At 47.3% G+C, this 21503-nt stretch overlaps 1 protein-coding gene across 1 annotated transcript; it reads left to right on the top strand.

Moving 5' to 3' along the window:
• The first annotated feature begins 15498 nt into the window (after positions 1 to 15498).
• On the top strand, positions 15499 to 20995 carry Hsp90aa1 (heat shock protein 90 alpha family class A member 1). Its single transcript, XM_051196622.1, has 11 exons — positions 15499 to 15666; positions 16245 to 16406; positions 16505 to 16871; positions 17291 to 17424; positions 17721 to 18041; positions 18192 to 18357; positions 18532 to 18722; positions 18908 to 19055; positions 19197 to 19465; positions 19614 to 19947; positions 20319 to 20995. The coding sequence occupies exons 2-11, from the start codon at positions 16245 to 16247 to the stop codon at positions 20426 to 20428; spliced, it is 2202 nt and encodes a 733-aa protein (XP_051052579.1). The 5' UTR covers positions 15499 to 15666; the 3' UTR covers positions 20429 to 20995.
• Positions 20996 to 21503: the final 508 nt, after the last annotated feature.

The raw sequence follows: 21503 nt of genomic DNA, 5'->3' as shown, positions 1-21503 counted from the left end.
ACCACAGGCAGTAGCGTGCCACTCGGTCTGGGAGACATAATAACCCCACAAACCACCTCAGCTTCAGTGTTTTTCAATCTTTGTTTTTTAGTTTGCTGTGTACTGGGGGAGGACACGTGGCATGAATTTATTGTTTTCTCTTTGAATGGGGTCTTGCTTAGCTAAGGCTAGCCCTGAACTCCAGATTCACCTGCCCCCATCTCCCATGTGTTGAGATTACAAGTGTGAGACACCATGTTCCTTCTTTCGACTCGTCTTCGTCTCTCCAGTTATAACTTAATGGCTGCTCTCCCTGAGAGGTTTCCCCTATAACCCAAATCTGAATTTTGTCACATTGATCCCCCCCCCTTTGGTTTTTTGAGACAGGGTTTCTCTGTGTAGCCCTGGCTGTCCTGGAACTTGCTATATAGACCAGGCTGGCTTAGAACTCAGAGGTCCACCTACCTTTGCCTTCTCAGGGCTGGGATTAAAGACATATGCCACCACCACCTAGCTCACATTGATTTCTTATTAAGCTCTGTGTGTGTGTGTGTGTGTGTCTGTCTGTCTGTCTGTCTGTCTGTCTGTCTGTCTGTCTGTGGGTCCCCAGGAGTGAATTAGGAGCAGCTAGCTGTGAGCCCCCAGACATGAGTGCTGAGTGCTGAGAGTGGGCTCTGGTCCCTCTCACCTACTAACAGGTGCTTTATATGTGTGTCTACTAAAAAGAACATCCAGGTGGGCAATGGTGGCGCACACCTTTAGTCCAGCACTCAGGAGGCAGAGGCAGGTCGATCTCTGTGAGTTCGAGGCCAGCCTGGTCTAGAGAGAATTCTAGGACAGCCAGGACTACACAAAGAAACTCTGTCTCAAAACAAAAAAGGAATCCAATTTTTTTTCAAGTCAGGATTTGTATGTGTAGCCTTATAGACCAGGCTGGCCTGGAACTCACAGAGATCCATCTGCTTCTGCCTCTGCCTTCTGAGTGCTAGGGTTAAAGTTGTGTGCCACCACACCCTGGCTGGAATCCCATCATTCTTATGGCATCTTGGATGTAGCCTAGAGCCTGATGTGCAGTAGTTGTATGCATTTGCCAAACCTACCTCCTATGGGAACAGTCCCTAACTTTAGCCCCTTAAATTAGTATGAATGTTGTAACATGTATTACCTTACGTTAATGTTGACATTGCTATGACATTTGTTGCCTGTCTCATCTCACTTAGAGTGTGAGCTACACCTGATTGCAGGTCACATATTTGAGAACATGTTCCTTTCTTCTTTTCTCAGACCTTGCTCCTGAGATTAAGCCCTGCCTTTGGATTACATTACCTGTGGTTTTGTTGTTGTTGTTTGTTTTGTTTGTTTTTCGAGACAGGTTTTCTCTGTATTGCTTTCGAGCCTGCCCTGGAACTGGCCCTGTATACCAGGGTAGCCTGGAACTCACAGAGATCCGCCTGCCTCTGCCTCCCTCCCGAGTGCTCGGACTAAAGGCATGTGCCACCAATGCCCAGCTACATTACCTGTGTTTTCAGATAGTTCTGCTTCTGCCTTAGAGAAGGGAATTTTGGTCCCTTATCGATTTGTTAGTAGGCTGATTTTAAGCATGTGTCCATTTAGCATGTCCACTGTTCTCTTCCACTGTGGTCCCAGATGGTCCACTTCTGTCTTCTCAAAATAAAGATGTAGAGAGAGAAGAACACTGTCTGGGGCTGGAGTAATGGCTTGGTAGTTCAGAACACTTATTGCTGTTAGAGAGGACCTGAGTTCAGTTCCCAGCATCCACATGACAGTTTGCAATGATATGTAACTCCAATCCCAGGGGTTCTGAAGCCCTCACTTGACCTTGGAGGGCACTAAGCACACACATGGTACACAAACATACATGCAGGCAAAACAGGCATACACAGAAAACAATAAAATAAGTTTGTTTCTGTTGTTGTTGTTTTGAGACAGGGTTTCTCTGTGTAGCGAGTCCTAGAACTCGCTGTGGACTCACAGAGACCTGCCTGCCTCTGCCTCCCAAGTGCTGGGATTAAAGGGGTGCTCCACCACTGCCCTGCAAGATAGATCTTTTTTTAAAAGTTAAAAATAAATACTGTTTTGGGGGGGCTTTGTTTATGGTTGGATTTCCATTTAGTTGGGTAGAGCAATGAATTTGCTGGAAAGACTTTAATAGGACAAAATTAGTAGAGCCACACCTTTAAACCCAGCACTCACAAGGCAGAGGCAGGCAGAACTCTTTCAGTTTAAGGCCACCCTGGTCTACATAACTGATTTCAGGCCAGCCAATGACACACAGTGATACCCTTTCTCAAGCATAAATTTAAAAAAGCTTTAAAATTGAATGGGTTCATGTGGTTTGGAACACTTACTGCTTTTGAAGATGGCCTGAGTTTGAATCCAACAGCCCACGTGACAGCTCCCCAATTGCCTGTCTCTCTTGCTCTAGGGGACCTAATCCTATGTTCTTCTCTGGCTTCCACAGACACCCCACACATGACACATACACAGACACACACACAAAAATGTCAGAACCATTGTGGCAGTACTCTAAGGGTTGCTGGGTGTTGGAATATAGAGGCAGGAAGGACTGGGGTTCAATGCCACCCTTAGCTACTTAGTAAACCAGCTGCTGACCTGGTCTAAAGAAAAAAACAGCTGGTCATGGTGGTGGCTCTGGCCTTCAGTCCCAGCACTTGTGAGGTAGAGACAGATCTCTGTGAGTTCTGGGTTGGCCTGGTCTACAGAGTGAGCTCCAGGACAGCCTGGTCTACAGAGTGAGCTCCAGGCCAGCCTGGTCTACAGAGTGAGTTCCAGGACAGCCATGGCTACACAGAGAAACCCTGTCTTGAAAATGCCAATAAGTAAAATAATAAATTAAGGAATCCAAAGAAACTACTCGGGTGTGGGGAGATGGCTCATCGGTTCTAACCACTGGCTGCTCCCCCAGAGGACCAGGGTTCAATTCTCAGCACCCACCCGTGGTCACAGCCATCTGTAACTCCAGTTCCACCAGGGGACCCTACTTCCTCTTCTGTCTGCAGAAGCACCAGGCACACAAGTGGTGCAGACATGCACACAGGCAAAACACACACCTATAGTAGTGAAGTTCTCTAAAAATTCAAGACAGACAGCATGCCAGATGTGGTGGCACGTGCCTTTAATTCCAGTACTCAGGAAGGAGAGGCAAGCAAGTCTCTGAGCTCCAAGCCAACCTGGTCTACAGATTGAATTACAGGCAAGCCAGGGCTACATAGTAAATTCTTTTGAAAGAGAGGGAGAGAGGTTGGGCAGTGGTGGTACACTCCTTTAATCCCAGCATTCAGGGGGAGAAGCAACAGTTATCAGTTCAAGGCCAGCCTGGTCTACAGAGTGAGTTCAAGGCCAGCCTGGTCTTCAGAGTGAGTTCCAGGACAGCCAGGGCTACACAGAGAAACCCTGTCTCTGAATCAGTGAGACAGACAGAGAGGAGGAGGAGGAAGATGAAAAGAAAGAGGACTTCTGGAGTCACAGAAGTTTCCTCTATCAGGCTTTTGCTTCTGCCTTTGAAGTTTCCTATAATGGCTAGACAGGAATTTCCTGTTTCGAGATGACCGCTGTCTAGCTGGATTGGTAGTTCTTATACAGGAGACCCTGTGTTTGATCCCCCATGACATAAATGGGGCATGATGGCTCATGCCTGCTCACTGCCTACAAGGTGGAGATAGGACCAGAAGCTCATGGTTATCTTCAGCTATATAAACAGGTTTATAGCCAGACAGTGCTGCGGCGTAATGGGGAAATTCAGTTACAGGCTTTTCTGGAGCTGAAGAGATGGCTTTTAGGGTTAAGGACTTATACTGTTCTTGTAGAGGACTCTAAATTCCAGGTGATCTGCCTCTCTGTCCTGAAAGGGCAGTGTACTCACATGCGCACGTGTACACACACACACACACACACACACAGAGAGAGAGAGAGAAACATAGCCTGAGTAACAGCAGCAGCAAGACCCTGTCTCCGAAAGCTGTCTTGCCTGACTGTGGTGATGTACATCTCTAGTTCCTATGCTAAGAGGCAGAAGCAGGTAGGGCTGTGTAAGTTTGAGGCTAGCCTGGTCTATGTGGCAAGTTGCATATCAGTCAGGACTACACACAGTGAGAGCAGGACTAAAAGAAAAAAAAAATGAAAGGCCAATGATGTAATTGACAAAGGGTATGTGGGAAGACAGAAACACAAATGTCTTAATCATAAATACAGTTATCTATCACAAACTTAATACAAATTAAAGTAACAGATAAGATCTATTCACTGTAGTTCGTTATCTATCTGTAAGGAATAAGGTAGCACATTTCCTTATATTGCTAATGTGGTATAAATCAGCACAGGGCCAGTACAGAACAGTCTGGCAATAGCTAATGAAAGTCTAAAAGGGTCCAGGTGGCGCCTGCCTTTAGTCCCACCACCCTGGAGGCAGAGACAGGCAGAAAAAAGTCTGAAACAATTATCTAAATTGTTACAGTATAATAAAAATTTGAGAGTCAGAAATTGAGCTAAAGATGAGAGAATTAATTAGCTGACCCTCCACATTTCCCCCCAATCCAGCAGTCCCCCTCTTTTCCTATTCCTCTCTAGCAGACCTCTTCAGTCCTCCAGCAACTCTATGGCTAATCCCTGTCAGCCAATTTCTGACTCCATCCACTGCAACTCTTAAAAGCAAAGCATTTAATTAATTAGGGCTGGCTTACAGTTTCAGAGATTTAGCTCATTATCATTATGGTAAGAAACACGGCCGCATATGGTGGTGCTTCCTAAGGAGATAAAAGTTCTACCTTGATAGGCAGGCAACAGGAGACTGTGCCACACTGGGTGTAGCTTAAGCAGACCTCAAAGCCCACCCCCACAGTGACACACTTCCTCCAACAAGGCCATACCACCTCCTAATAGTGCCATTTCCTATATGTCAAGCACTCAGACAGGAGTCTATTCAGTTCACCACAGCATGTGATTACCAAATGCTAGGGTCCCCGGTCTTCTCCCCACAAAGTTCCCAGAATTTTGGCACCCAAACTTTTACTGCTCAAGCAGATATTCTAGAAAATTCTTTTCTGGAGATGTTGATATCCCCACACACACACACATACACCCCACGCGGAAGAGATTCCCCAACAAATTATTCCTGCAGACTAGCATGCAATGGACCAAAGTCTAAGTCTTCAGACCCAATGCCCTCACACCTCCTAGTCTTTCAACTCTCCACCGTCAGTCCTGAGCAGGCAGCCAGACTATCGAGAAGCCTCTAAATGAACACTTAGGGACCTGAACAGAGGGAAACAGGTTATACAAGAGATGGAAAGTTTTAAGCATGCTACTCTCAGATTAAGTAGATGTTCTAAGGGAAAAGAAGACACAGTATGAAGTATAAGCACCTACAATCCTAGTATTTGAGAGGTGGCTGCTTACAGAGTTTGAGTCTAGCCTGGGCTACTCAAGACCCTGTCTCTTCAAAAGGAGAAAGAGCATTTGTGTGTATTTACCTAGTGCACAAGACTTGTAGACAGCACTTGAGAGGCTAAAGTATGTGGATCTTTGAGCTGCAGGCCAGCCAGGTCTACAAATTGAATTATAGGACAGCCAGGACTATTTAGTGAAACACTGTCTGGAAATGCATAGGCACAAATATACAGGTGTAAAACTGAATCCTCTTTTGCCATCCAGAACTCACCATTCAATATGGATTTTGGTACATGAAAGAAATAAATATTACCCGAGACAGTTTGAAGTGAGGATGGTATTGGTGACAAATGGGTTAGAGCAGTGAGTCAGCAGGTAGGGGTGGCTGCTGCTCTTCCAAAGGACCTAAATTCAATTCCAAGCTCCCACATCAGGTGGCTTACAACTGCCTGTAACTCCAATATGATGGAATATGATGGAATCCAACCTGTCCTGGACACGGGCAGGGACACACACACACACACCCTTTAAAAACCCACCTCAAATTAACAGAACAAAGGGATCTTGATGGCTCATTGCTGAAGTCAAAGCTAATATTTTGACCATAAATAGATTTTTTTTCCAAAATGGATTTAGAGTTGAGGATATTCCACAGTGGTAGAGCATTTGCCTAGTAGTCATGAGACCCTGGATCCTACCCCAGCACCAACAAACAAATAAGCAAACACAAAACACAAAACAAAAACAACCACCAGGACCAAGTACATAACTGTATAGGCAGATGCTTCTAGAAGTCAACAAGCAGCTGGATAGTGTGTACACCATTAATTCTGGCAGAGGCAGGTGGATGTCTGTGAGTTCGAGGCCAGTCTGACCTACAGAGTGAGTTCCAGGACAGTCAGGGCTACACAGAGAAACCCTGTCTACAACAGCTTTCTATTTCCTTGTGCATAGGCTTATGTCTCTTAAAAACAAAATCTACCTGCTAGCAAAATCAACCTAAAATACCAAGACTTGGTGGTGGCACGTCCCTATAGTACTAGTTCTCAGGAGGTGGAGTTAGGAGGATTAGAAGTTCAAAGTCATCCTCAGCTACGGTATTGAGATATTGAGTCTGAGGCCAGCCTGGTATTCCTGAGACTATGGCTCAAAAATAAATAAGTACCAAAAAAAAAAAAAAAAAAAAAACCTCCATAAAACGCGAGCCTTCCCATTATCTACTACCAGACGGAGGCCACACTCACAGTGGCATACTATCTCCCCCCTGGGTTTCCTGTGTGATAGCCACCATGCAACTCATCACATGGCTTCACACCTTTGCTCATGCAAATCCCACCATCTGGTGTGTCCCTCTGATGCCACTAAGCACAGCTTGGCTCAAGTGTTGTTTGCCCTCAGGAAACATTCCCTGGTCCTCACTGCCACCATAGCACCTTAAGCCATATTTAGTATCACACTTATGTCAGGGCATTCGATGGCCTATTCCTGTGTCTCCTTCCCCACAGTGAGCTGCTGAGTGGGAACAGGGACTGGTTTTGTGGGTCTCTGTCTCCCCGCACCTAACAAAACCCCTGGCATGCAGAGAGCTAGGTCAGGCTGTGCTCAGTGGTTTGTGTCTGGAATCCCCAGCATCAGGAAGGCAACAGTTCCAGGCCAGCCTGCACCACATAGCAAGACAAGCAAAAATAAAACAATGACAGGCTCAGACACAGTTGCAACACCTCTAATCCCAATGCTTGGGAGACCGAGACCAGGATCCGGTGTTCAAGGCTAACCTAAACTATTTTAGCAAATCTCTGCTCAGAAAAGTTAAATTAAAGACTCACTGTTTAATTTTATGGATTTTATTTTATATACATTGGTGTTTTACCTCACGTATGTCTGTGTAAGGAACAGGAGTTCGGACAGACAGCTGTGAGCTGTCATGGGGGTGCTGGGAATATGAACCAGGGTCTGGAAGAACGGCCAGTGCTCTAACCACTGAGCAATCTCTCCAGCCCAACTTCTTTCTTTCTTCCTTCCTTCCTTTCTTTTTAATGTGCTGTGTAGCCAAGGAGTTCAAGTCCAAGTCACCTTGAGCTCTCGACCCTCACGCTGCTCCACCTCCTAAGCATTAGGGTTACAAATAGGTGCTATCGTGCCCAGCTTTTTCATTTTTGTCCTTGCATCTTCCAAAAATTCTCTGGGTGCACTGGGAAAACAGCTCAGCAGGCCAGGCAGTGGTGGCACACAGCAGGCTTATCTCCGTGAGTTCGAGGCCAGCCTGGTCTACAGAGCGAGTTCCATAACAGACTCCAAAGCTACAGAGAAAGCTTGTCTCAAAAATCACCAAAACAAAAACAAAAGGTGTTCAGCAGATGAGTGCCCCGGCCCCCAGTGCTGGCAACCTGAGTTTCACCTCCCAGGACTCACCCACTTCAGGCTTCCCTCTGACCTCCACACTCATGCTGTGCAATGCACACACAACTAACACCAAATAAATGTAGAAAGAAATTGAGGCCACTTAAAAATTCATTAAAACATACATACCCCTTCTCTCTCCTTCCCCAGAAGTATCCAGTAACTATTTATGTCCCTATTGCCTGGAGCAGGATCACATGGCACTCTCCAGCAGCTGTAAAGGCTGGGAAAACATGTTTGATGTTCAGCTTTCCAGCCCCGAGAGTGGAACTGTCCAGGGAGAGGCTGTTGGGAAAGATTGATGAGACAATGGAGTGTCTGTCACTGAGCATAAATAGCACTCAGCACTCGTTAACTAGCTTCTTTTCTCACAGGACCCAGGAGTCCTGCCCCAATAGCAAGTAAGCCTCCCTCCTCTCAGTGTGTAAGACACAGAGCTCTATTTGTGAAAGAAAATTAATTATTCTTTTGCGATTACCCCTGCCCAACTGATTCCCAGGAATGATGAAGGATGTTTGCATTCGGGACTCCTATGGTTACCAGCAGCAGGAGGCTGACTCTCATTAACCTAACTGAAAAAAAAAAAAAAACTACAGCCAGACTGTAGCCTATTCTGAGGGAGGGTGAGGGCCTCCAAACTCCAGGCGTACATCCTCATAACCCTGAATCCAAGCAGGAGAGCAACGCCCTAGAGAGATGGCTGCTGCTTCAGAGGACCGGAGTTCAATTCCCAGCACCCACATAACGGCTTTCAGCTCTCTGTGACTTTGGTCGCAGGAGAACTGGCCTCTTCAGGCACTGAATGTACATGGTACACAGATGTGAATTTAGGCAAACACCAATACACATAAAATAAAAAAAAAAAAAAACTTTTAAAATTCTCTTTAAAAAATGAGAAGGAAGCACGCCTTTAATCCCAAAACTCGGGAGGCAGAGGCAGTCTGATGTCTGTGAGTTTGAGAACAGCCTGGTCTACAAGAGCTAGTTCCAGGACAGCCTCCAAAGCCACAGAGAAACCCTGTCTCAAAAAACAAAACAAAACAAAACAAAAAAACAAAACAAAAAAAAAACAAAACAAAACAACAACGAGAGAGAGAAGGAAAGCAAACCTGAGTGGTCCTGTTCCCATGGGATCCTGCTCAAGGCAGGGATGTTTGAAGTGCTGGGGGAGGTACTTACTGAGTGGGCTCATGGTGGAGAGGGAGGAGACTGCTCAGACATGGGGTTAAGCCAATAGAAAGTTATTGGCTGCCTGGTGCCTACACTGGCTGTTCTGGATTCCAGTGTGGCACCAAGCCTTCCTCAGGGTGAGCTCTTAAGCACGCGCACACACACACAAAACCAAAAAACCATGTTCTGGGTTGACATACTTGACTCAACAAGAACAGTTAGCCAGAACTGTAGACTTTGATGGATTGGGTCTTTGTTTTTGATAGGTGGCTAAATTTTATCTGAATGGTACTTCCAGCATGGAGTCAGTCATGCTAAGGTCTGGGGGACTGTTACAGGGTGAAAGAGCCTTTACCCCATCAGAGTTAGCACAGCAGGCTTTGGTAAGGCACATGCCCAAAGAAACAAAAGTACTGATGTCACAGGAAAGATCAGAAATAAGCAACAGGTGAGAGGAACAACCGGCATCTGCTGACCTGCTGGGTGACTCCGCTCTCTGACCATCTCTGCCAACGCCCCGCTGCTGGTACTGAACCCTAACATGTGAAATGGAGATTAGGAGGACCCTATAACAGAAGCAAGGCCAAATGTGGCCTACAGCACTAGGCTGAGTGGAGCCCTGCCCTCAGTTCAGTGATCAAAACCCCTTAGTTAGGACGGGAAGGTGTCCTTCCCTTACCCCTCATTCCACAGCTGCTCACTCACACCTCATACAGTCCCTTGAGCCCAACAAACAGCTCGTAGCCTCTGCACTTGCCACCCTCTTCCCCAGTGTGTGACCTACAGCCACTTACCATGAATTCCTCACTGGGCCTGCCATGGCCTCCCTCCCACAGGCTGCATTGCTTGACCGAAGTAGCTTTGTTCCTTCTGAGAAAACCCCACTCTGTTTCAGTGGATTAGTTCAGAGAGCACATTCACCCCTCATCATGAAGTGTAACCCTGAAATAATCACAGGCAGCAGGCAGCATTACTGTCAGGCAGACATGGAGAAACTTGAGAAGCAAGGAAATGCAGTCTGAGAGCCAACACAGGATTTTGGGCTACAGAGTACAGATGTCTGCTGCTCACATCGCTCGTGTGTTCATCCTGTCGGTGTCCACACATGTATCCGGAACTGTCTGGGGCAAAACTGCCCAGTGGGCAGGCAAGAAGGGAAGCCATTAGTGGCCATACCCTGGCGATTCTCAAAGAAAGGTCTGGTTTTCACAAAACTTGCCTCCCCCAAATTATAACACAGGTCAGTAATCCCTACTATGCAGGCATTGGAGGCGGGCAGATTAAAATGGCATGACCTGCCCTGATTATGGAAAATTCCAGACAAGTCCAGGCATCTTAGTGAAAGCCTGTCTCAAAAAGTAAAGAGAAGGGGGCTGGAATGTCGCTCAGTGGTGGGGCACTGGACAGGTCTTTTCAAGCCTTCAGTCCCCTAGCCTCAGAGACAAGAGGGAAAATTAAAGAGAACTAAGGGATATAGCTCAATAGTAGATCACAGGAGGTCACAGAAAGTTCCGCACTACCCTGGACTCACTTTGTAGCTCTGCAGGCCTTGAACTTGTCATTCTCCTGTCTCAGCCTCCTACATAGCTGGGATTATAGGCCTGCACTACCCAGTGGGTATCTTTAGTCCCAGCACTGGGGAGGATGAGGCAGGAAGGTTATCCAGAATTCCAGACTATCTTGTGAGCACATGCTTGTACACACACACACACACACACACACACACACACACACCACCTTATCCTTGCTCAGTGAAATACCAGAAGGTTTGCTTTGGACTCCTCTGAGTGAAGACCCCAATGATAGTCATCTTTACTGGAGCTCATTAACATTCTCTAATTCTCCCTTTAAAGGTTCCAATTGGAAGTCCCCAAACAGCTGACCAGCAGGTGGTGCTAAACACACACACACACACACACACACACACACACACACACACACACACACACACACACACACACAAAACCTCCCTTAGGGCTGAAGGGGTCTATGGATATGCTTACATGGCTGCCTGCCCTGTGCTGGGTCTGGATATGGCCTGTAGGAGAACGATGACAGCATGACAGCCTGTAAGTTCAGTTCAGCCTGGTGGACTCAGGGCGGTGGTTCAAGCACCTGCAATGAACTGAGCTCAGTGGAGAGTCTGAAAGGGAGGTAGGCACACTGGGGGCCCGCTCAGGGTGAAGAGAGGTCAGGTCCCTAGGCTCTGAGCTGCTGTCACAATCTGAATAAAGGAAGGGGTGATGCAGATGTTGAATAACCCTGATGGGTCCGTGTGCATTCTACAATGTCAGAACATGTCCAGTAATGGAGTCCTGTGAGGGGAATTCTGAGTGCTTGTGAGAAAACCCCAAGAACACAAGAACCTTGTGACCAAGGGTTATCCTTGGCATGTGCGCAGTGCACCCCCCAGGTGTATCAGGTAGGGGTGAATTCACTTCAGATTATTCATCACAGCTGGCTATTTGTTTATATTCCTCTGTGGGAAATGTGCTTTTTACCAGGTATAGCTTGTCGTTGTGATTAAAACCTTACGCATAGCTGAGCGGTGGTGGTGGCAACGGCGTACGCCTTTAACCCCAGCACTCGGGAGGCAGAGGCAGGGGGATCACTGAGAATTTAAGGCCAGCCTGGTCTCCAGAGCGAGTGGCATGACAGGCTCCAGAGCTCCAAAACCCTGTCTCCACAACAAAACGACAAAACAAAAACCTTACCTGTGTGGTTCTTCTTATCCCTTAGTATTAGTTGCCTGGCATTCTGCATAAAGTTGGCTAATGCATGAGACTTTAGTCTCCCTAGTGTTTAGGCCCCTCTCTCCCGGGTCACACGGCCTCAAGAGCAGTAAACATCACGAACCCTGTCCTGATTTGGAAGCTGTGCAGGGGTGAAGAAAGGAACTCAAGAAACCTGCGCAGCAGCCACCGCCCTTTTAGAGTCTGTTTTCCCTGAACCCATTCTGGGCTCTATGCATATCTGTGTGCCTACGCGCTGGGGCTGGGACCTAGTGTCTTGCACACATTAAACATGCCTCCATATTCTTTGTTAAGTGTGCCACATGGTCTGGTTAGGACTAACAAAAATGTCCCACCCAGCTGTCCTGGTGGTGTGGACAGTACTGTCACAGCCTGGTGACAGGCCTACCCATACAGGGGACACTGGGTCTAGCATGGAGATGGACATAGGAGGACATCTCCCCAGTCAGTGAATATGTGGACTGGGTCCCAGACAGGACAGGAGAGATGAACTGGCTATAGCAGGGCCCTGGGGCTGACAGCCTCGACAGAAAGTGTCCCCAGAGCCTGAGGCTGGGGTTGCATTAGAGGAGCCCCGAATGTGGCGGCGCTCAGAAGGGAGAGCAGAAGGTGAGGGCGAAGTCAGGCGACTCAGCAGGTTTGAAGGAAATGGCAGCGCTCTGGGGACAAGTTCCAGGTCACCTCCAAGACCTCTGGTCTGATAGGGCTGAGGACCCTGACTCATTTTACCCTACTGCTTGTTCACCTCATGCTGGCTTGTCCCCCGAAAGCTTCTAAGCAGTGCTACTCCAGGTTAGAACAATTGCTAATGTGGGGCTCAGGCGCACCTGTCCCACCCCTCCCTGACTCCAGATAAGCAATAGCACATGCATATGAGTTCTTTTAAAGTGCTAAAGTTGATATTGAAAATCGTTTGTGAGTTCAAGCCCAGCCTGGTCTAGAGAGCGAGTTCCAGGACAGCCAGAGCTGCACAGAGAAACCCTGTCTCAATAAATAAATAATCATTTTCTTTTTTAAGATTTGTTATGTATAGTGTTCCGCCTGCATGTATTCCTGCAGGCCAGAAGAGGGCACCAGATCTCATTAGAAATAGTTGTGAGCCACCAAATAGTTGCTGGGAATTGAACTGAGGACCTCTGGAAGACCAGCTAGTGATCTTAACCACTGAGCCATCTCTCCAGCCCCTGAAGATAATTTCAATCACTTGTCCACCTGATCTATTGAGTCAGGGTCTCTCAGTCACACTCAGAGCTTACTGATGTACATAACCTTGCCAGCCAGCTTGTGCAGTGATCCCCTCTGGGGAGGTTTGAATAAGAATGCTTAGTCACTGGTGAGTGGCACTATTCGAAAGGATTAGAAGAATTAAGATGTGTGGCCTTGTGGGAGGAAGTGTGTCACGGGGGTGGGGGGCTGGGGGGTGGAGATGAGCTGTGAAGCTTCAAAAGTGCATGCCAAGCCCAGAGTCTCTTTCTGCCTTCTCCGCTACTGCTGACCCTGCCTGCCACCATGCTTCCCGCCACCATGGTAATGGAGTAACCTCTGAACTCTGAGCAAGTCCCCAGTCAAATTCTTTCTCTTTTAACAGTTGCCTTGGTCATGGTGTCTCTTTACAGTAATAGAACCACCTTTGCCTTCCAGAACTGAATTAAGGCTGGCCTACATGCTCACCTGGCATTCAGTGGGTTGCTGGAGGTCTGAGCTCAGTTCTGCATGGCAAGCACCTTAACCACTGAGCCATCCCGAGCCCCACAACTGTGGACTTTGTTCCGTTTGAAACCAGGTCTCCCTGTACGTCCCTGGCTGGCACAGGTGAGCCTTGAACTCATAGAGATCTGCCTGCTACCTGGAATGCTGAGATACAAAGATAGCAAGTTCTGGCTGAGCTACTGTTGCTTTATAGTCAGGATTGGCATCTGACACCGTCTCAAAATAAAAATCAAAAGAGAGCCGGCAATATAATTGAGTGGTAGGGCCTAGCTTCCCTAGCATAACACGTAGGAGATAACACGTAGGAGATCTTGGGTTCAGTTCCCAGTGTGGAAACCAAAGGGCTAAAAATAAAAAGCAAAATTCCCCCTTTTAGCATAGAGAGCCTAACAGCTTGGAGCTTGATTTGTGATGCTTGCTACCAAGAGTTAAAGCCAAAAACTTAATTTCCTGGCACCCAACACAAACAGCCAATGTAAGGAGTCAGGCATTCTGCTGGCCTGCCCCTGTCACCTGGCAGAATGCACTCAGGCAGTGCTCTGGTCAGCACAGGTGAAAAGAAAGACCCCTTCCCACCTACGCTCCTGCCTTTTCTCTCTCTTTCCCTCTCTTTTTTCCTGCTGTTCCCCTGGGGCAGACAGGGCTTTCCCTGTCTCCCTCTGCCCTCCTGTCTTCTCTGACTCTTGTTTCTTTCCTCCCCCCTTTCTAATAAAACTTCTCATTTAAGCTTTCTGAAGCTTTTCCTGGCCAAAAAACAAAAAAAAGCTGGGCGTTGGTGGTGCATGCCTTTAATTCCAGCACTGGGGGGGGGGGGGGGCGGAGCAGGCGGATCTCTGAGTTCGAGTCCAGCATGGTCTACAGAGCGAGTTCCAGGACAATACAGAGAAACCCTGTCTTGAAAAACCGAAAAAAGAAAAAGCTCTGCCTGGCACGTTTGTCCCCTGCCTTGGTCAACCTTGACTGCCAAGGTCCCCCAGCACTTTATCCTAACAGCCAGTCTTAGGGGAAGCAATTGATGCTGTAAGAGTACCACCTCAGCCGGGTACTGCGGTGCACACCTCAGGAGGCGGAAGTAGGCAGATCTCTATGTATTCAGGGCCAGCCTGACCTACAGAGCAAGTAGGGAGCCTGCCTGACTCCATTTTTTTTTTTAAAGACAGGAGCCATTAGGTTGCATTTTTAAAAATAATTTTTTATTGTGAGAGTTGGGTTGTTCTCTATTTCCTGGGATCTGACCTTCCATAACCTTGACTAGTTTTTGAGAATACCCTGACCTCTCCCTAATAACATAGTGGGTGATCATATGATTCCCCCGCGTGCATCACCACCCCGGCAGACATTACCTTTTGGGTCACCTTAACCACCCAAAGCAACTTGGCATGGTCCCTAAGCCGCTGAGCCGTCTCTCCAGCCCTTTACACTAATCTTTCCGTTGTGTGGGCACGTGGGTGTCACAGCACCAGGGGTTAATTTTTTTTCTTCTGACATGTGGGTTCCAGGAACCAAACTGAAGCGCCTTTACCGGACGAGCCATCTCTCAGGCCCCCAAATTACGATGGGTTAACAGGGTAGGACCACTTTGTTAGCTAAACTCCTGAAAGACGGCCCTGAAGTTGAGGGTCGCGTTTTTGGTCACTACGGACGGATTTATGGGATGTGGGCAGGCGCTGCACGCTGCACGCTGCCTGACTGCGGCAGCCGCGCGCTGGGCCCGCTCGTTCGCCCCGTTCCCGGAAGCGCGGTCCCAGCAAGGGGGGAGCAGGGGCCGGGCGGCCTCCGCCGCAGGCCAGCGTCTCCAGCGTGGACCCCGAGGCAGGCGCCCTTCCCCGCGCGCTCACAGCAGGGCGTCCCCGCTCACACGCACCCAGGAGACGGGGCGCGCAGCCGAGCGCGGGCACGGCCTGTGGGGCGCATGCGCCGGGCGGCGAGGCCGGCGGAGCGCGCATGTGCGGAGCGTGCGGCTGTGGAGGAGGGGCTCGCGCCGCTGCGGCGCGCCGCTGGCGGGGGGCGGGGCGGGGGCGGGGCTCCGCCAGGGCGCAGGCGCAGGCGCGCGGCCGCGGCGACGGTTGGGGAGGGTTCTTCCGGAAGGTTCGGGAGGCTTCTGGAAAAAGCTCCCGCGCGCTGGGCGGGCCCGCCTCTATAAAAGGCAGGCGCGGGGGGCGGCGCGCCAGTTGCTTCAGTGTGGTGGTGCGGCGAGTCACGTCCCGTGCGTGGTCACTCAGCGAAGGTGAGGGCGCCCTCCCCGTCCCCGTCCCCGTCCCCGTCCCCCGCTCTCAGCCGCTCGCTGGGGCATGCGGCGGGCGAGGCTGCCGGCTGCAGCCCGGGCGGCCTTCGGGGCTCCGTCAGCCCGCGGAGGTGGAGGTGGGCGGCCATGGCTCGGGACCCGCGGCCCCGGGCTCAGGCCCAGGCGGCCCCGGGCCGCGGCCACCGCCGCCGGGCGGGAGCAGCGGCCAGGGCGCCGGCTGACCGGCCTCACCGCATGCGTGGGCCGCGCCGCGGCTGCCGAGGCGCGGGCGGAGGACGGAGGCGCCATAGCGGTGGGGGAGGGCGGCCGTTGGGGACGGCGGGCGTGCGTGCGTGCAGCCGCCTGGGTCCGAACGCCCTCCCGGAGGCGTGCACATGCGCCTCGTAATTACCGCATTCTGAAATGAGGTCATCCCTTTGTCATCCGACCTCCCCTTCTCGTCCCTGTCGCACGCCGAAATAAGAGTTCTCGAAGCGTATTTCTAGGGTGGGTAGCCATTATTAGTGCGGCTGTAGACGTAACGTGTGGTGGCTTTAAAAGGGACCTGTGCTGTTCTCTAGATGCCTGAGGAAACCCAGACCCAAGACCAACCAATGGAGGAGGAAGAGGTCGAGACCTTTGCCTTTCAGGCAGAAATTGCCCAGTTGATGTCCTTGATCATCAACACTTTCTATTCAAACAAAGAGATATTTCTGAGGGAGCTCATTTCAAATTCATCAGATGTGAGTGTACCATTGGGGAATTGGGTTTTGATTGAGTAAAAAAATCTCACCTTGGGGCTTGACTTTGAGCTTGACATTTTTCGTGGTTTTCTTAACAGGCTCTGGACAAGATCAGATACGAGAGCCTGACAGACCCCAGTAAGCTAGACTCTGGGAAGGAGCTGCACATTAATCTTATTCCCAACAAACAAGATCGAACCCTTACCATCGTCGATACTGGAATTGGAATGACCAAGGCTGACTTGATCAATAACCTTGGTACCATTGCCAAGTCTGGCACCAAGGCCTTCATGGAGGCTCTGCAGGCTGGTGCAGATATCTCCATGATTGGCCAGTTTGGTGTTGGCTTTTACTCTGCGTATTTGGTTGCTGAGAAAGTGACTGTGATCACCAAACACAATGACGATGAGCAGTATGCGTGGGAGTCCTCAGCCGGGGGCTCGTTCACAGTGAGGACCGACACGGGTAGGCAAAAGGCAGAATTTGTTACTTGTTCAGAGGTGGAGGGGAGTTTTCCTGACTCGATTAGTCAAGTGCTTGTGAATATTAGCTGGGAGAATTGAGCCCAAGAGCAGTCTGATGTGTGTGGAGTTAGGACCTCTAACAAAATTGTTCTTCCGGGAGTTTGAGGACCCTGGGCTGTGCTGCTGGAGGAAATACAAAAATTGTGCAGCTCATGTTTGCTTGGTTACTACTAGTGCTAGGGAGTTAATTCAAGCTGTGGGGACCGTTGCGTGTGTGGTGAATGAAGGCGAGCTGCCAGGGGTTCTGGGAACAGTGAGATGCACAGTTCGCTTAAATTTGTATGTCAGTCACCTCAAGTCTCCAGCAAGCATGGGGGTTAGACTATTTTAACCATTGTGGTGTTACCTGTTTTTCTCCAGGTGAACCAATGGGTCGTGGAACAAAGGTTATCTTACACCTGAAAGAAGACCAAACGGAGTATTTGGAGGAAAGGAGAATAAAGGAGATTGTGAAGAAACATTCTCAGTTTATCGGCTATCCCATTACTCTCTTCGTAAGTTTTCCTTTCAACTGCAGAGTGCATTTCTATATTGATGGGAATGAACTACATACAATCCTAGTTCTCAAAACAGTAAGCTTGGTGTTTACTAGAGCAGTGTGAAGCCTGTTTGGGCCCAGTTTGGTAGGTCTTCTGTACTCTGAATGAAAAGGGGCTGTTGAAAAAGTATAGATAACACTGATGTCTCTTGGTTATGCAGTGATTTATGTTTCATTCCTTAGCTCTTTAGTTGTTTAATGAATCTACAATGCAGATGCTGAAGTTACTTGTGTGTTTTTGTTTTTTTTAAGGTGGAGAAGGAACGCGATAAGGAAGTCAGTGATGATGAAGCTGAAGAAAAAGAAGATAAAGAGGAAGAAAAGGAAAAGGAAGAAAAGGAGTCTGATGACAAGCCAGAAATAGAAGATGTCGGTTCTGATGAGGAAGAAGAAGAAAAGAAGGATGGTGACAAGAAGAAAAAGAAGAAGATAAAGGAAAAGTACATTGACCAAGAAGAACTCAACAAAACAAAGCCTATTTGGACCAGAAATCCTGATGACATTACTAATGAAGAATATGGAGAGTTCTACAAGAGCTTAACCAACGATTGGGAAGAACATTTGGCGGTAAAGGTGAGTGACTGCTGAGTGCTTAAAGTAGTCTATTTGCCTTTGCAGCTTGTGCCTAGCTGCTAACCCAGTCGTGCCTGTAAACTTGGAGCGCAAGTGGAAAGTGAGTTCATTTTGTCTGGTAGTTACAAGAAGTATTTTATTTTATTGCAGCATTTTTCTGTTGAAGGACAATTGGAATTCCGGGCCCTTCTCTTTGTCCCAAGACGTGCTCCTTTTGATCTGTTTGAAAACCGAAAGAAAAAAAACAACATCAAATTGTATGTGCGAAGAGTTTTCATTATGGATAACTGTGAGGAGTTAATCCCTGAGTATCTGAGTAAGTATGAATAAGAATAAGCAATGTTAACAGTCAAGAAAATTAATCCCATTTGGTTTGGGGCCAAGGATTTTACCTATTGGCAGTGTCCTTGCCTAATTTGTTTTGGGGCCATGGGTTCAATGCCCTAGAGGGGGAAAAAAGATGGTTATCTTTGATCTTTTTCCTCCCCAGATTTCATTAGAGGAGTGGTGGATTCTGAGGATCTTCCATTAAATATCTCCCGTGAAATGTTGCAGCAAAGCAAAATTTTGAAAGTTATCAGAAAGAATTTGGTCAAGAAATGCTTAGAACTATTTACTGAACTGGCTGAAGACAAAGAGAACTACAAAAAGTTTTATGAGCAGTTCTCAAAAAATATAAAGGTTGGTGTTACTGATAGTTTTTCAAACCAAACTGGTTTTAGTTGGTGGTTGGGTTTGTACTATGCAGTACTCTGGCCGTCCTGGCACTTGGCTGTGTAGTAATAGGCTGCCTTCAGACTTAATTCCCCTGCCTCTGCCTCCCAGGTTAGGATAAAAGTGTTTATTATAAATGTGGCTTGTTTCAGCTTGGAATTCATGAAGACTCTCAGAATCGGAAGAAGCTTTCAGAGCTGCTGCGATACTACACATCTGCCTCTGGAGATGAGATGGTTTCTCTCAAGGACTACTGCACCAGGATGAAGGAAAACCAGAAGCACATCTACTTCATCACAGGTGATGGTCAAGTACATGGGTGTTACTAAGGAAGCATTTATTTCTGTAAGCAAGAATGCCCAGTCTAGTATACTTAAACCTGTAGCTGGGTAGAAAAGCTGAGAGTACATGAAACCATTTTTAAAAGTAACATTTTTTTAGGTGAGACCAAGGACCAAGTTGCTAACTCTGCCTTTGTGGAGCGTCTCCGAAAGCATGGCTTAGAAGTGATCTATATGATTGAGCCCATTGATGAGTACTGTGTACAACAGCTGAAGGAGTTTGAAGGCAAGACCTTGGTGTCTGTTACCAAAGAAGGGCTGGAACTTCCAGAAGATGAAGAGGAGAAAAAGAAACAGGAAGAGAAGAAGACAAAATTTGAAAACCTCTGCAAAATTATGAAAGATATCTTGGAGAAAAAAGTTGAGAAGGTATGTGAATGTTTCCATCAAGTTGGTAACTTGGTCCTTTTAGAACCGAAAATAATTAGTTTCATGGTTACATCAACTGCAAATACTACCATTTCTGATAATTTTTTGGGCCTTGGTTATCACTTGTTTTTTTTTTTTTTAATTACAGGTGGTTGTATCAAACCGATTGGTGACGTCTCCATGCTGTATTGTCACAAGCACTTATGGGTGGACAGCAAACATGGAGAGAATCATGAAAGCTCAAGCCCTCAGAGACAACTCAACAATGGGTTACATGGCAGCAAAGAAACACCTGGAGATAAACCCTGACCACTCCATCATTGAAACCCTACGGCAAAAGGCAGAGGCTGACAAGAATGACAAGTCTGTGAAGGATCTGGTGATCTTGCTGTATGAAACTGCACTCCTGTCTTCTGGCTTCAGTCTGGAAGATCCCCAGACACATGCAAACAGGATCTACAGGATGATCAAGCTTGGTCTAGGTAAGCTACCTGTAGACTACATGTTACAAGGAAAAGAAACCTGTTGAGTAGGATCTTTATTTTGAGCCATTTGAGACAAAATTGGATTATTGCTGTTGTGGAAGACCTTAACTATATACATGTAAGGGGTAAACAGCTTTAGCCCAGACTAGACTGGGGTTAGCTAAGCTATATAGCTGAGGGCCTTTTTGGACTGATTTCTGCCTCTACCTCTCAAATGCTAGGGTTTACCGGCATATATTTGCCCTGCCTGGTATGGATGAGGTTTTCCTGTTTTGTTCTTTTAATGCTCAGTCTAAATAAGGGAAGTCATTTGAGGCTCCTTACCTTATCTGGTATTAACATCTGCAACACTTATTTTCAAAACCAAGGTATTGATGAAGATGACCCTACTGTGGATGATACCAGTGCTGCTGTTTCTGAAGAAATGCCACCCCTGGAAGGAGATGACGACACATCACGCATGGAAGAAGTAGACTAAGCTTCACCCAGAGCTATATGTTTGATGCTTACTTTCATTCCTTCTGATAATATATTTTCGAGGATTTTTGTTTATTTTTGTTAACATTTAAAACATCTGTGTGGCATGAAAACTAATGGGAAGATAAAATTTCTACTTGTGATACTGTGATACTTATAGGTTTGGTTCAACAGATTGGTAGAACATTTGTTGTAAGACATAACCTATTAACTTTGTGGTCTGAAGTATTTAGCTGTTGAGCTGGATTCCTTAGTAGACCAAATAATTTGTCACTTGGAAGTACTCTAAGATAGCTTCATGTTTAAAAAGAAAAAAATTAAGATGGATAAAGTTTCATCTTAAAATTTTTCATTCCTTGTAGTTAATTCTGCATGTACTAGTCTTAGAAGTAAATATATAAGCTAAAACAACTGAGGAATTTCCCATGTGGCTTGTTTTCAGAGTACTGAGAACAAAACCCTGAGCTTCCCTAGGTCTTGTAACTCAGCAAGGCTTGTGAATGGAAATATAGTGCCCAATCACATTCTGCTTTAAAAGGTAAATACAGATGCGATAAAACGTGTAAAATGTGTGTGGTTTTTGTGTGTGTTTTCTTTGTTTCTAGAGGTGTAGGGTATATTTTTTTGTGTCTGGTTATTTGCTCCATAAGAATATGTGGGCCCAGTGGAACAGAGATGGTTTAATATTGGCTGTCCTATATTGAGGTCCTCTTTTTCAGAACCTGGTAGAGTAGGACCTGGGCCTAAAGAACACAACCTAGCTTGTCTTCAAGATTTTTGTCCCAGCACCTCACAAATCCCTTGTAGCTGGGGGATCCAGAGTTGCATTCAGGGTCCTGGGCTTCATGAAATTCTGTCTTAAGGTTGGGTACTTTGGGAGGTGAGGAACAAGAGAACTTGAAGCATGAATTATTATCTTTTTTTACCCTGTTCAAATATTGATAATACTGAGTTATATCCAGCCTTAAATTTTTAGTGTGATGTCAAGTATTTCTGGCATCGGCAGGATTGAGCTGGGCTTTCCTATATTCTATACAAATGCTGCTCAAATAAGGTAAAGCCTAATCTAGGTTTTT

Source organism: Phodopus roborovskii, unplaced genomic scaffold (genome assembly GCF_943737965.1).
Source record: "Phodopus roborovskii unplaced genomic scaffold, PHOROB, whole genome shotgun sequence".
In the NCBI taxonomy this organism is placed as follows: domain Eukaryota; kingdom Metazoa; phylum Chordata; class Mammalia; order Rodentia; family Cricetidae; genus Phodopus; species Phodopus roborovskii.
This window is presented reverse-complemented; position numbering and strand designations above follow the sequence as displayed.

Coding starts and splice junctions, on each gene's coding strand:
- Hsp90aa1 (XM_051196622.1), top strand. CDS start 16,245: ATGCCTGAGGAAACCCAGACCCAAGACCAACCAATGGAGGAGGAAGAG. Junction 16,407..16,504: donor TCATTTCAAATTCATCAGAT/GTGAGTGTACCA, acceptor TTTTCTTAACAG/GCTCTGGACAAGATCAGATA. Junction 19,948..20,318: donor GATGATCAAGCTTGGTCTAG/GTAAGCTACCTG, acceptor TTCAAAACCAAG/GTATTGATGAAGATGACCCT.